At 37.1% G+C, this 14,021-nt stretch overlaps 1 protein-coding gene across 1 annotated transcript in view; it reads right to left on the minus strand.

Moving 5' to 3' along the window:
• Positions 1-13,261, minus strand: part of CSMD1 (CUB and Sushi multiple domains 1) — a 3,274,537-nt gene extending 3,261,276 nt beyond the window's left edge. The window contains exon 1 of the mRNA XM_073626646.1: positions 12,280-13,261. Coding sequence (XP_073482747.1) covers positions 12,280-12,367 — 88 coding nt within the window. The 5' untranslated portion in view covers positions 12,368-13,261. The remainder of the gene's footprint in view (positions 1-12,279) is intronic.
• Between the last annotated feature and the right edge of the window lie 760 nt (positions 13,262-14,021).

The raw sequence follows: 14,021 nt of genomic DNA on the forward strand, positions 1-14,021 counted from the left end.
GAGCCCTTGATCCAAATAACTTCTCCCATTGTTGTTTGATACACTTTATATTGTATAGTATACTTGCTGTTTCTTGTTTTATCATTTATGCCTGCCATTATGTATGTGCTGAACATACTGTTGAATTTAGCTTGTCTGCTGTTGGCTTTGTGTCCTCGTGTCCCTTTATTATCTTCTGTAACCTACATGTACAACCTTTAAAACCAATAAAAATTAATGTTGGGGAAAAAAAATGAAAAATTGTGGTTTTCCTTTATTTGTGAAATTGAGCAGTCTACCTCGGATCTAGTTTTATTACAGTTGATTTTACAAAGTGAATGCAAATATATAAGGCAAACCTGTGTTCACTTTGAATACCCACTGATGTGCAATGGAAATTAATAAAAAAACAAAAAAACTGTTTTTCTTTTTTTTTTTTTTTGCTAGCACATGACTGGATATGCAAAATGAACACAGCTTTGTCTTATTCACTAAAATTCACTTTTTGCAAAGTGAACATATACAGTACTTTGCAAAATGAAGATGTCCTTGTTAAGTGAGCAGCATTTACTCGTTAAACAAACCCTAGTGAGCTTTTATTGGTTTTTAATCTTTTTTTTTTTCTCAGTTTGTTGAGCAAAACTCAAAACCGAAAAGGCCAGTTTTGCCAGTTTTGCTCAGTTGATGTCATGCCACTTTTTTAGACTATAGTGGCAAGATACAGTATCTCCTCAAAAATGTTACCATCTGCTAATGTCATTTCAAAAGCAAGGTGGTATGTTCTCCAAATGATTCCCTCATAATATATGATGAAAAATAACCATGTAGTACAATTTCATAACAAGCCACCCTTATATTACAATCTTGTAGGCAGTGGACACAAAAGCTACAGTGAGAAAATCTTGTTACTGGATTCCCTTAGAGACATAAGTGATTCAAACCCCAGATGACCTTGGAAAATGTTTCCCTGACCTAATATGTAAATCATGCTGAGGCTAGCTAGGATCAAGGTCTGTCTGCCCCAGATTACTCACCAGTAGTCTTCAGACAAATGCAAATATGCTTATATGTTGATGATGTTCTGTGCTGACTTTCCGTATCAGAGTGATTGAGAACTTGGAATGATTCGCAAAAAGATTTTGACTTCCTTGCAATACCAGTGCTTTTTTGTTATCCCTTTATCCATGCTATTGCAATGTATGTCTTATAAACGTTTAAAGAATTTTAAGTAACTGTAATGTTAAAGTAAAATTTAAGGGTATACATTTCTGTTTTGCCCAGCAAACTGTCTGAAATTTTTGCCAATATTTAATTAGCTAAGACATGAGTACTCTCCTTAAGAGATTGCCACATTTGAACACATATCAAGGATTCCATTTTCTACATTACACCCTATTTTGATGAGGACTTCAGTCTGCAATTACATGAAATAAGATCACCAACAATCCATTACTAGGTCAATTGAAAATCTAATTGCGCACTGCATCTGAATAATGTGAATGCAGACTGTCCTTGGGTCCACCTTTACTACAGTTATTGTGCCTGTGTGATTTTTATGACAATAAGTATTCTAATAGGCTTGTAAAACCAAAATGATCCTTTCTAACCAGTAAGAATGTAAACAAAGATTGGTGTTTGAAAGATCAGATCATACATATTTTAGCATATAGGTTTAAGTAAATTAATTAAGCAATGATTATACGTGCACATGAAGGAAATAGTTATTGTTAAGTAAATTTGTGATACCTTGAAAAAGATATGGAAAAAATGTAATTCAACCACAAAGTCGATATTTCACTGATAAATAAAATGTATTACTGTTACATTTTACAAAGATATTTGGAAAGAAAAAAATTAGAAACATAAAAACATAGAAAAGTGATGGCAGAAAAAGACAGAGTGGTCCATTGAGTCTGCCAGTTTTTCTTATATATGTTTTGTATTTTTTTTTTGTTCTGTTTTTTTTTCTGTTAATTTTCTTAAAATAGATCAATGTTTGTCCTAAGCATGTTTGAAACCACTTACCGTTGACTGACTCAGTTTCAAAAATAATACTTTCTAAGGTTAGTTTGAACTTACTTGAACCAGTTAGTTTAAGGTAATGTTCCCGTGCTCTTAACTTTGGTTTCATATTGAAAGCACCGTCCTCCATATAAAATAATTACATGGTATTAATGTTACATTTTAAAAAGATATTTAGGAAGAAAAAAAATTTGTGTTGAAAATGTTTTGTTAGACCACCAGACATCTGTTCACCTGAAACAGCCAATCACGTTACCGCCCTCCATATAAAATAATTACAGGGTATTAATGTTACATTTTAAAAAGATATTTAAGAAGAAAAAAATTGTGTTGAAAATGTTTTGTTAGACAACCACACACCTGTTCACATGAAACAGCCAATCACGTTACCGCCCTCTATATAAAATAATTACAGGGTATTAATTATTACATTTTAAAAAGATATTTAGGAAAAAAAAAAATGTGTGTTGAAAATGTTTTGCTAGACCACCAAACATCTGTTCACCTGGAACAGCCAATCAAAGAAACACTTTCCATTAACCCAATAGCATGTTGGCATTGTTTGCTACAGGTTCACTTAAATAGTGAACTTTTTGTAAATCTAGCTAAATAGAACAGGAAGGTATTTTAACAGTTAGGGCACAAGGCATTTGTATTTTAGTGTGCTAAAAAGAAAATGTCTGCCCATAGCAAGCTATTGGCTTCCAGCTATCATTTTTATAGTCCAGAATTGAAAATAAAACAAGCATTTTAATTAGTTAGTATGTGCAACACGACAATTTTTTGCTACCACAGTAGCACCATTATAATTGTTATTGCCTTTGAGGGCATACAATAACATTGGACACAGTCACTTACAATTTTTTCAGTAGTACGGTATCTGAAGTTATCAGTTGAGATCTCTTAAAACAAGTCTTTTTAAGACATGTTATTCTATTTTTGAGATGAATGGCTACATTTTTCCTACAAGAATTTCTCCATTACCAGATAGCTAATCTAACCATATAATACAGCCATGTCAGCAGGTGGAATGAATAGCATAAAAACATCATTAAAAATAAGCTACAGGTTTATAAGGTTTGGGAAGCCATCCATACTGGACTCATATTGTATTGCGTATGTGCTACTGTGCTATCGTGCTAACAAGAAAATGTCTTGCTGCCCGCAGCAATCTCTCAGGTTTTAGCTATCCTTTCCATAGCCCAGAGTTGAAAATAAACAAGCATTGTGATTGGTTACTATAAGCGACAAGACAATTTATTGATAGCACAGTAGCACCATTTTAACTGTTATGGGATTAGAAGGCATACACCAAAAGTTGATATAGCCAATGGCATTGTTCTCAGTGGTATCCAGACATCTCATTAGTTGAGATATCATAAGCAAGTCTGTTTAAATGGTGGTAAGCTCTTTATAAGAATTTTTATACAAGTATTTCTCCATTACCAGATGACTAAACTGTTCATATAATACAGCCATATTACCAGCAAAATTAATAGCATTAAAACTTCATTACAGATAACCTAACTGGTTTGAAAAGAATTCCATATTGGGTGAATTTTTGTATTGCAAATCTCTGTGAATTTGATATGCTGGGGATGACCACTTTTTCGTTTTTAACCACCCTGGTCATAGTGGATGGTATCCACAATGATATGAGCCACAATATATATCTCTTCCAACAAAGTGATATCAAAACAGCACTTTGGTGCTGTACTGCATCAAGTTATACCGCATAGGCCTGGAAGAGGTTTTAAATGTGGGTATAAATGTGGGTCTGATGAAGGAGCCATGCTCCGAAATGCATTACTGCCCACCGCCCCCACCTGACGCCACAACGGCCGTGTGCGTTCCAGCGTGGATTCGGAACCCATGCTGCCTTACTGTCTCCTTGCTTCCTCACTCCTGCACGTCATCTGGGATTCTGACAGCTGCTGGATGGCTCTGTCCTCCCCCCCACAGACAGACAAAGGATGAGTGACTTGCATGAGGAATCTCTATTATATGCCTGATTCCTACCACAACCTTGTAGGTGTTTGTAATCCCCTTGTGCTCATATAAATATTTTAATATTGCACTTAGAGGCACCTTTCTTTTCTTCTTAATCTTTCAGAGTTGCTTCTCCTCATATAAGTGCTGTCTGAAGTGCCATCTCTTCACTGCTACTCAGGACCGACCATCCACCCTCACCACACCGCCCATATCTCTCTCTCTTTCTGCATATATGCATCTTACCTTTTCCAACTATAGCTACCCTCTGCCCCCTATGAATTGCTTAAAAGAGATAAAGGACCTGTTGCTCATGCATTGTAACACAAATAAATAGTTAAACAAATACACCACACATTTTTTAATATCTTCAAAATAAAGCAAACCCTTTTATAAATTATGACATTAATTAAAATGGATAGAGCTTCCTGCCTCCGAACAGTTCATTCTCCTAGAGCCTCATCATATCACCAGAAGTTAGAGTCCAGGAGATTCCCACCTTCACGTTCTCAGACCCATTCTACCAGATTTTCTCAACCAGTTTACCCGGGGCAACCCGTAAAATGATTTTTAGGTCTCTGGAAACCCACAATAAAAATTATTATAACTAAAGCTCACTGTACATTAGTGAACTGTAAAAGTTGTTAAATGAAAAAATAAAGAATGAGGTTTACCTAGAATTTTTGACACCCAGGGCAGATCATTTTAACACCCCCTCTACTATAAACCACCATTATTTCAGTAATTATCTTGAAATTGAATGAATAATAATAATACCATAAACGAAAAGTTGTGATGGGCCTGTTCATTAGAGGTCAGTGTAGAGGTGACCCCCCCCCACCCCTTGCATTGGTGAGCAGTGTAGGTGAGAGACCAGTTCACCACTACATACAGCTCAAGGAACCCCTAGCAATCTCAGAAGGAACCCTTGGATTTAACAAAACCCTGCTTAAAGTGTTGCTAAACCCAAGACATTGCATTCACTATATCTGGTCTCCCACAGTACACAGAACATGAAAATGCAATTATTTTAGTAAATATAAACTGCTAAATACATTTTATCATCAGCAGTATATGGCAGTCTAATGACTTCTATCGGAGTCTGGTTAAAGCTTGTAGGAGGAGTTTTCAGTCTCCTCCGATTGTCCTATGAGGCTGCAGAACCCCAACCCTCTGTCTGGACATCGCTAATTGACCCTGTGCTGATCATATGAACCCTCTGAAGAAAAAAAAATTCTAGCAATACACATTAAACTAAGCATGTGCAGAGTGCCCCCAAGGCTCTGTACTATCAGGATTGGGGACAGTGGAAGAAGAGGAGGATAAGAGAAGATAGGATCAAACAGCCTTTTTACACAATGCATTGTGCATTGTGGGTATAACAAGTATATACAGTGGGTATAACAAGCATGATTTACTGCTTTTAAAGACTGATTTTACTGTTGTGTGTTTAGTAACACCTTAAAATAGGCTGAATTATATCAGTAATTATTAGCAAAGACCGTAACAAAGGACTACCACGCTGTTTCCTATGAATCCAAAGACTGAGTGAAACAGTGTTGCAAGTAAACAATTAGTGTATCAAAGCAAAAATGTCCCCATAATCATAACACCATTGTAAGCTTCTTTATATTTAAAACACATCTTCACTCTTGAAATCAACTTTCATCCTCTTGATCCCACCCACCTTGGCTAAACAAATAGGCCTTTTTTTGTTTACTGTTTGTTTACTTACTAGCATAGTATTAGCCTAGCAGTGCACCATATTATGGCTGTGCCTGAACCCAGAAGAATTGGACAATGAAGATGGCAGTGCAGGATTCGAGCAACGGCTGCTGAGAAGAGAATCTCAGCAGGACATTGCTGGATCTGCTGAATGGGTAAGTATCTGAATTGAGGATAACCCAGCATTAGGTAAGCAGGGAAAAAAATAATAGGGAGGGAGAGTAAAGTATAATATATTACAATATATATATATATATATATATATATATATATATATATATATATATATATATATATATTTGGAGTCCCTCAACCAAGATGGACATGAAACAACACAAGGATGCTGCAAGACTCACAACATAACACAGACCTAAGGTGTGCCCTGGTCAACTGGTCGGTATACCAAAAAAGGGGGCATACCCAATTAAAGTAATGTGTGATTGTAGAAGAGGGATGTGCAAAAAAAAGTGCCCTGAAAGGGGGAATGGGTATCGCTCACTGGAACTGACAAGGAACACAAGTGAGTGGGCTGAATATATACCCCCCCTCCCCCCGGGCTCCTCCCATAAATTCAGGCCACCATACTGGCCTCCTTATATATATTTCATTTTTTATACCTCCCAAACCTCTTCAGCAAATTCTGCTTTATGTCTAGAAAAGCAACCAGCCATATTAATAGCATTTCATCCACCAAGAAATCTGTACATGTACAGTGCATACTTCATGAATATAAAATTGCTATACTCTTGCAAAATCCATATGCTGAAGAAAATACAATATACATGTCTAATACATTGACAGATTGCCTCTTGGGAAGAGAGCTTTTCTAGACTCTATGAGAAGCCAACTTCATGTCTGGAAAAGAATATTCACTCAGTAAGTACGTGTGTACTGACAGCTACCACCACTATAAAAAAACTTCTCCGGTGCTAAACTTCTTTATAAATAGTGAGTTTAAAACCTAGACAGATGTAAGAAGTCATTCAGTAAGTGAATGCAAAAACAATGGCGTATAGCACATCAACTCAACCAAAAGAAATCAGAATAAAGAAGTCTAGTAAGGAAAGGCTAATGAAATCTCAGTGTGGATTGCTTTCATCGCACTAGTAATTTTCCATGGCATTAAAGTACACTGAAGCTGTAGATCCAATCTGTCTACATACAACGTGCATATTTAGCACTTTACCAATACATCGCTATTGAATTGGTTGTTTAAGGTTTAAATTTAACACTGTTTTGCTTCCCAACTCGCATTATTCTTGGTATAGTATGTATTAAAACCACTGCCTACTGACCTATACTTAAACAAAGCATATAGACTGTATACAGGTCATTTAATTATAACCATCAACAGACAGCACTTAAAGAGCTGCCCAGCTGGGACTCCAGCTGAATGTGATACTGGCACACCCCCACCATCATTTACCATTCTCTATCTGAAAACAGCTGAGGGAGCTGATATGAATTTGGTCATTCTCTAATGCCATTGCCAAAATAAAATTAACATTCACTTCTCACTGAAACACAAGCAGAACCTTTTTAATTTTAGGACATACTATCCACATTTAACACTTTCAGTGCCAACATACTGTATATATTGTGCTATATATGTTTAATATTCTCAGTGGGGAAATTGCTACCTAAAGAGTTGAAACAATGCAAGCTGGCAAGCTTACAAATGAAATACCTAATTTTTAAAATATTCAACCAAGGGGCCTTTGTGCGGTAAAATAATTTCTTTCTAATTATCCAGTAAAAATACTTTGACTTTTTGCTACTTCAAAATTCATATTAAGTAGGCCAGTCAGCTACTTGCATATTCTGTGATTATTAACTGACCTTTAAAAATAAAATGCAAATCTCTAGGAAAGGAAAATGTAAATTCTTCATTTTTCTGGCACTCCTGTAATACCTGGAAAATTTCTATTTATTTTCCCAGCGTATGCGACACCTATACATCCCATATATGCATTTCAGAGTAATATGGATGTCCTCTTCCAAGTGCAGTTCCACTCTCCTCTGGGCCTCAAGCTAGCTTTAGGACAGGCATGCTATTGAAGGTATTTTACTGATCCAGGAACAAGAAGGTAGGGCAAAGAACTAAAAAATGTAAGTACCACTTCTAGGGCATGGCTCCCTCCACTTTCTCCCTCAAGGCAGATTTACCAGCTGGGTAAAAAAAAATAAATAAAAGTTTGAAGCTACAATAACTGTAGCTACTGACTTTTAATATAAGGACACGTACCTGTCCAGGAAGCCCACGATGTCGGCAACCGAAGCCAACCCATCCACTATACTGGATTATTTCGAATTAGATAACCAGAGAAAAAATGTAAACAATTTATAACAGTGCACCCTTTAGAAACAAACAAGCAGTCTTCTTGCATTCTACTTACTTTCCCATCTGCATACTTTTACATTTCTGTGCCATAACTGAGCAACGCTATAATATTGGTGAAATGTAAAGAAGAACTGAAGAACTCTGGATTAACAAAAAGTCAAGTCTTGGGTTTAAGATGATTGGCTGCCGAATGCCTTAAACAAAAATAATTACCTTGCAAATAAAGCTAACATGCAGTCTAGGACCTAAAATTCTGGAAAATATCTCTGTGTTCACCCCTACATTACAGTATATATATATATATATATATATATATATATATATATATATATATATATATATTTATATATATATCTATATAATCTTTGTTTTTGTTTTTTTGTATTTTTTTTTTTTAATTATCATTTCATGTGTCCAACATTAAGCAGTGTGGGAACCCCATACCAATAATGGATGTATACAGTTTAGTAACTAATTACAGTTTTTGAGGTTTAGATTACTGCAGTCTTCTTACTAAAGACATTATCCTTGACCAGGTTACTGTACCTTGTACATACTCTGTACTTTTAGCACTGGCCTCTCAAATAGACTTGTGTATACTTTTTCAGAAGGACTTATTGCACCAGAGTTATGTAATGCAGCCAGTTCAAGTGAAAATATTTCTTAGTAGAGTTCTTCTTTAATGATGGTTTTTAGATGTCTTGATAATTAAACTGAGACACAGACGTGTCATACTTTGTATTTAACATTACCATAGCTTTAACTTTTCAGATACAGCAAATTTCATCTGATTTATTCTTGCAATAAATACGATTTGTATTCTTGTAGCAAGGTTATTATGACGATGCCAGTGGAAACATTACTGTACATATTCTGAGGTCAAGTGGTAACCTGTACTCTCTAAAGAATCGATATTATTGAGTCATGTATGCGCTATGCAGAAGCAGGAAAGACTAGATAAAGAGTGCTGTATTCTCAGAATGAAATGCACTATGCAGCATGTACAATACATACACAGTGATCCATATGAATGCATACCCACCGGAGTATGAAGACTTTTAAATTTAATATACAAGTCAGCTTAGGAATGCAAAGTGTGTAAATGCCAAGTGCCAGATCCTTTAACTCTAGCTTTATTAAACTATGTTCAGATTAATACCAAAACCTACATGGCAGATTTGCAATCTCATAGTAGCTGATTTGCAGTGAGTTCCCAGTTTACTGTGGGTAATTTTCTAAAAAAAAAAAAAAAACTGATTGGGAGCCCTCTTTCTAAAAATCAAGTCAGTCAATAAAATCCACAGGAGCCTTCATCACTGACCAATGCAGCCTTAAGATGTTCAGTTCAAGTTTAACAGAGAAGAGTCAAAGTGGAATAGTTTTATGGATAACTGTGTTTTGTTTAGGCTGAGAATATAGAGCGAATCTTAAAAGCAGATTCTTCCTCAAGAACTCCAGTAGACCAAAGTAGGACCAGGGGTGAGAAGGTCTCTGATGCCTAATGTATCTATAGCTCTGTCTGCTATGGAATGTGTGTGAATGAGATAGGAAGGACATACCAATATACTGGAGAGAGAGAGAGAGAGAGAGAGAGAGAGAGAGAGAGAGAGAGAGAGAGAGAGAGAGAGAGAGAGAGAGAGAGAGAGAGAGAGAGAGAGAGAGAGAGAGAGAGAGAGAGAGAGAGAGAGAGAGAGAGAGAGAGAGAGAGAGAGAGAGAGAGAGAGAGAGAGAGAGAGAGAGAGAGATGTGTAGATAGATAGAAAGATAGTTAGATAGGTAAACATGTAGATAGAATAAACCAGAAATTAAAGAAAAGGAGACGATAGATAGATAGATAGATAGATAGATAGATAGATAGATAGATAGATAGATAGATAGATAGATAGATAGATAGATAGATAGATAGATAGATAAAGACACACAGGTAATATAATATGTATATTTAATCTATCTATCTATCTATCTATCTATCTATCTATCTATCTATCTATCTATCTATCTATCTATCTATCTATCTATCCCATGAATATATTGCAAATCTGTCATAGCTGTTGAGGTGAAGTGTTAGTTAATAATAAGACTATAATAAGACTTCATAGATCAAGGCAAACTCTGGGAAGCAACCATATCACATTATTTTCATCTAGTCATATACCCCCATGAGTTACATGATGCTCTCCTTTGTCACTGTGCAGAGCTCCTGAATGTGCAATTTGAGGTTTAGAGCTAAACTGTAGGCTCTTTTAAATCACTTTACTAAGGTTGCTTTGCCAGGTAGGATGAAGCTACTAATCATTTGCAGGTAATTGAATGTTGGAATACATTTACTATAGGAAGAGCTTGGAATAGAGGGCACAGGATGAAGACAATGGGGTTATTTTGGATGAATTCCTTGAAAGCTCACAGGTTCACATGACCAACTATGAAATGTGCTCCACTATAAATGGGAATGCACACCTTTATCTCCTGACTGTGTGTATTGATCAGAATTAGGAAGTTGGGGTGGAAAAGGTAGAGTGGAGGACCTGGGAGAGAGAGAGAGAGAGAGAGAGAGAGAGAGAGAGAGAGAGAGAGAAAGAAAGAAAGAAAGAAAGAAAGAAAGAAAGAAAGAAAGAAAGAAAGAAAGAAAGAAAGAAAGAAAGAAAGAAAGAAAGAAAGAAAGAGAGAAAGAAAGAAAGAAAGACTGAGGGAGAGAGAGAACAGGAAAGCCCACACACAGCCTGCTTATTGCATCTACAGGCTGCACACGAATAGCTCAGTCTGGAGATTTATTCAAAGCTTGTACAGAGAACATCACACACTTCCTCCAGCCTCTTTATTACCAGATCAGATTGCAAGGTCGTCTTCTGAGAATACCTTGTAAACAAGGTGTAATCTACATATCCCTTTAATAATATCAACCACAAGTGCAATCTGTAACGTAGCATGCCTACATAATTTCTTAAAACTTACAAAAATTCTTACAAACTTGCATTGTTACTTTCACTGTTTGCATTTACCCATGAATAACTATTTAACAAATAGCCTATATAAGTGACACTGTATAGCTAAAAAAAAAAAAAAAAAAAACTTATAGTGCTTTCCAAACAACCTTATGGTCAAAATAGCCAGAGAGCCCTTGAATCAGACCTTCTAGAAGAGCTATTAGCCAAAAAAAACGTGTTCAGTACCAACAGGGTATCAATGCATAGCATAGAGCACATAGAAGGCATAGTATGTGTGTGATTGGAAGGGTGCCATGCAGTACTATTGGGAAGAACTGAATAGCAAACCTTCAACCTCCCAAATTGCTTTGCTGTTTGACCTAGATTAGGCAGTAATACATGAAGTCAACTCCCTAACAGTGAAAGAAAGGGACATTTTCTAAGTCTCTATAAATTTGCATTTTAGCAGAGCTGTCTGCATGGAATGAAAAGACTGGGAGTCTACTCTAATAAAGGTATGTGGAATAACATTTAATAAGAGCATCATCTTAAAAAAGAAAACCACAGTACATGCAACAGTTTCATTCATTGTATATGTTTAACTACATTACTAAAATGATAAAATTTGAACAAAAAGCCAATTTTTATGTTAGGGTCAAAAGAATCCTAGACAGGTTTCCACTGCTAGTCATTTTGGAAATGGCACCATATCTGTGCCCCTGCCTAAGTACAGTATCAATCAGGATTCTGTCCAAATGAAGAAGTAAAGGACCAATCTAGCTAAAATGTCAAAAGTTAAAGCAGTGTTCAATCCCAAGGTCTTGTTGTTAGAAACTAAGTGACATGGAGAAAAAAAAATGGCAAAGACTATTCTATTGAGTTTTGGAAGAATGTCCTAATGTTTCCTTCCTCAATAATCCCATCGGCAGGAATGGCAGCGAACAGGCAGTGATGACATGCAATAATTAATGATGGCACCAGGAGAAACTTGTCACAATAAGCATTATGCAGGCATGGAACATGGTATAGAGATAGATTGCTGCATTAACCACAAGCCTGATCCTAGTCATCAATCTGATGGCAATGGGAAAATCTAGAACAGGTATGTGAAGCATGAGCAAATGTAATGTCCATTGAACTGCCCTGGAGTTCCCACATCCCAGATCTCCTTGCATGGGAAAAAAGCAGCCCATTCCAAAGTAGGCAGTGTGCTGGTGATCCACTAATGGACAACTTGAGGGCTACACGATGAGCAGCAAGCATGTACAGAACATAACTATGTGATGTGATCAATCTTACCCTTAGCTGCAGTGAGAAACCCTAGGCACACCAGCAGCAGATACTTCAATTTCCCCAACGCAGGCATGTCTCTGGATTTTCCACACATCCAAAAAAAGAAAAAGAAAGGGGGGCTTTACACAAGCAGATTTCACCGTCCCCGACAATTGTCTGCGATCACAGCGATCGGTCTTTGGAGCCAGATAATCGAATAGAGATCCAGTTTAAATGAGAAGGTTGGAGAGTTGGCTCTCATGTCATAATGCAAAAAAAAAAAAAGAGAGAGAGAGCGAGAGAGAGAGAGAGCTAGGAGCCACTGCAGGGAGAAAAACTGGCGGAGCTGCTGCAAGATCCTAGGGAGCTCCGAGCGCACAGAGCCGTGGTGCTGAAAAGACAGCGACCGAGGATCGGAGGAGAGCACTCAGGTATCCAGATAAGGAACGAGGACGATTGGCTGAGGACGAGGCAGAGACAGAGCGAGACACACACACAGAGACAGAGAGAGCGAGAGAGAGAGACGGAGATCACAGCAGACACCAGCACAAGGAGCTGGACTCAACCATCACTGAACAGCGAGAGGGGAAAGAGACTGTACACACACCTCCCCGACACCCTTCTCCTTCCATCTACTGGAATCCCCCCACAAAGGTCCAGCACGATGTCTGGCTACACACATTCACACATCATCATCATCGTCAAGCAATACAACACTCACATGCGCACTGCTGACAACAGCTGCATGGAATATCATTTGCAAGAGTTAAACTTTCAGTGAACTTTCAGCAGCATCCCCTGTCTGCTCCAATCTTTTTTTTTTTTTTTTGTGTCTCCCTGCAAGGTGGCTTTATGAAACAATCAGGAAGAGCTAACAATAGACAATCGATTTATAGCAGATACAACCCATTTGGAAATAAATAGGGAACTGGATTTTGATCGATAATTGGATGATGGGATCGCAGGATGTCACCACGCAGCCGCAAAATCTGATTGATCGAAATATGATTGGGTTTAGGAGCTAAGCATCTTTTCACTTTGCAAGGGAATTTTCCATGGAGCTTAGTGAATATAGTGAAACGCCACATAAGGAAAAAAAAAATGCATTTTTCTTCTTGTACCTGATTGGATAATGGAAGTCCAGGTTCTGGGGTAAATTCCTTTGCAAAGTGAACAGTTTATTTGCCTTAATAGTAAAGTCGTATGATAGACTTACCTGAAGGTACAGTGAATAGTAAAGTCCCCTTTTTCAGTTACACCTACAGGTGAGACTATAACAAAGCTTACCTGTAAATACAGTGAATAGTAAAGTCCGCTTTTTCAGTTACACCTACAGGTTTGACTATAACAAGGCTTACCTGAAGATACAGTGAATAGTAAAGTATGCTTTTTCAGTTGCACCTACAGGTAAGACTATAATAAGGCTTACCTGTAGATACAGTGAATAGTAAAGTCCGCTTTGGCAGTTGCACCTACAGGTAAGACTATATTAAGGCTTACCTGAAGGTACAGTGAATAGTAAAGTCCGCTTTTTCATTTGCACTTACAGGTAAGGCTTACCTGTAGGTACAGTGAATAGTAAAGTCCGCTGAATAGTAAAGTCCAATTTTTCAGTTGCACCTACAAGTAATGCTATACCAAGGCTTACCTGTAGGGACAGTGAATAGTAAAGTCCACTTTTTCAGTTGTACCTACAGGTAAGACTATAATAAGGCTTACCTGTAGGTACAGTGAATATCTCTTAAATGTGCAGCATTTTGAAAATATAC

Source organism: Aquarana catesbeiana, linkage group LG04 (genome assembly GCF_042186555.1).
Source record: "Aquarana catesbeiana isolate 2022-GZ linkage group LG04, ASM4218655v1, whole genome shotgun sequence".
NCBI lineage: Eukaryota > Metazoa > Chordata > Amphibia > Anura > Ranidae > Aquarana > Aquarana catesbeiana.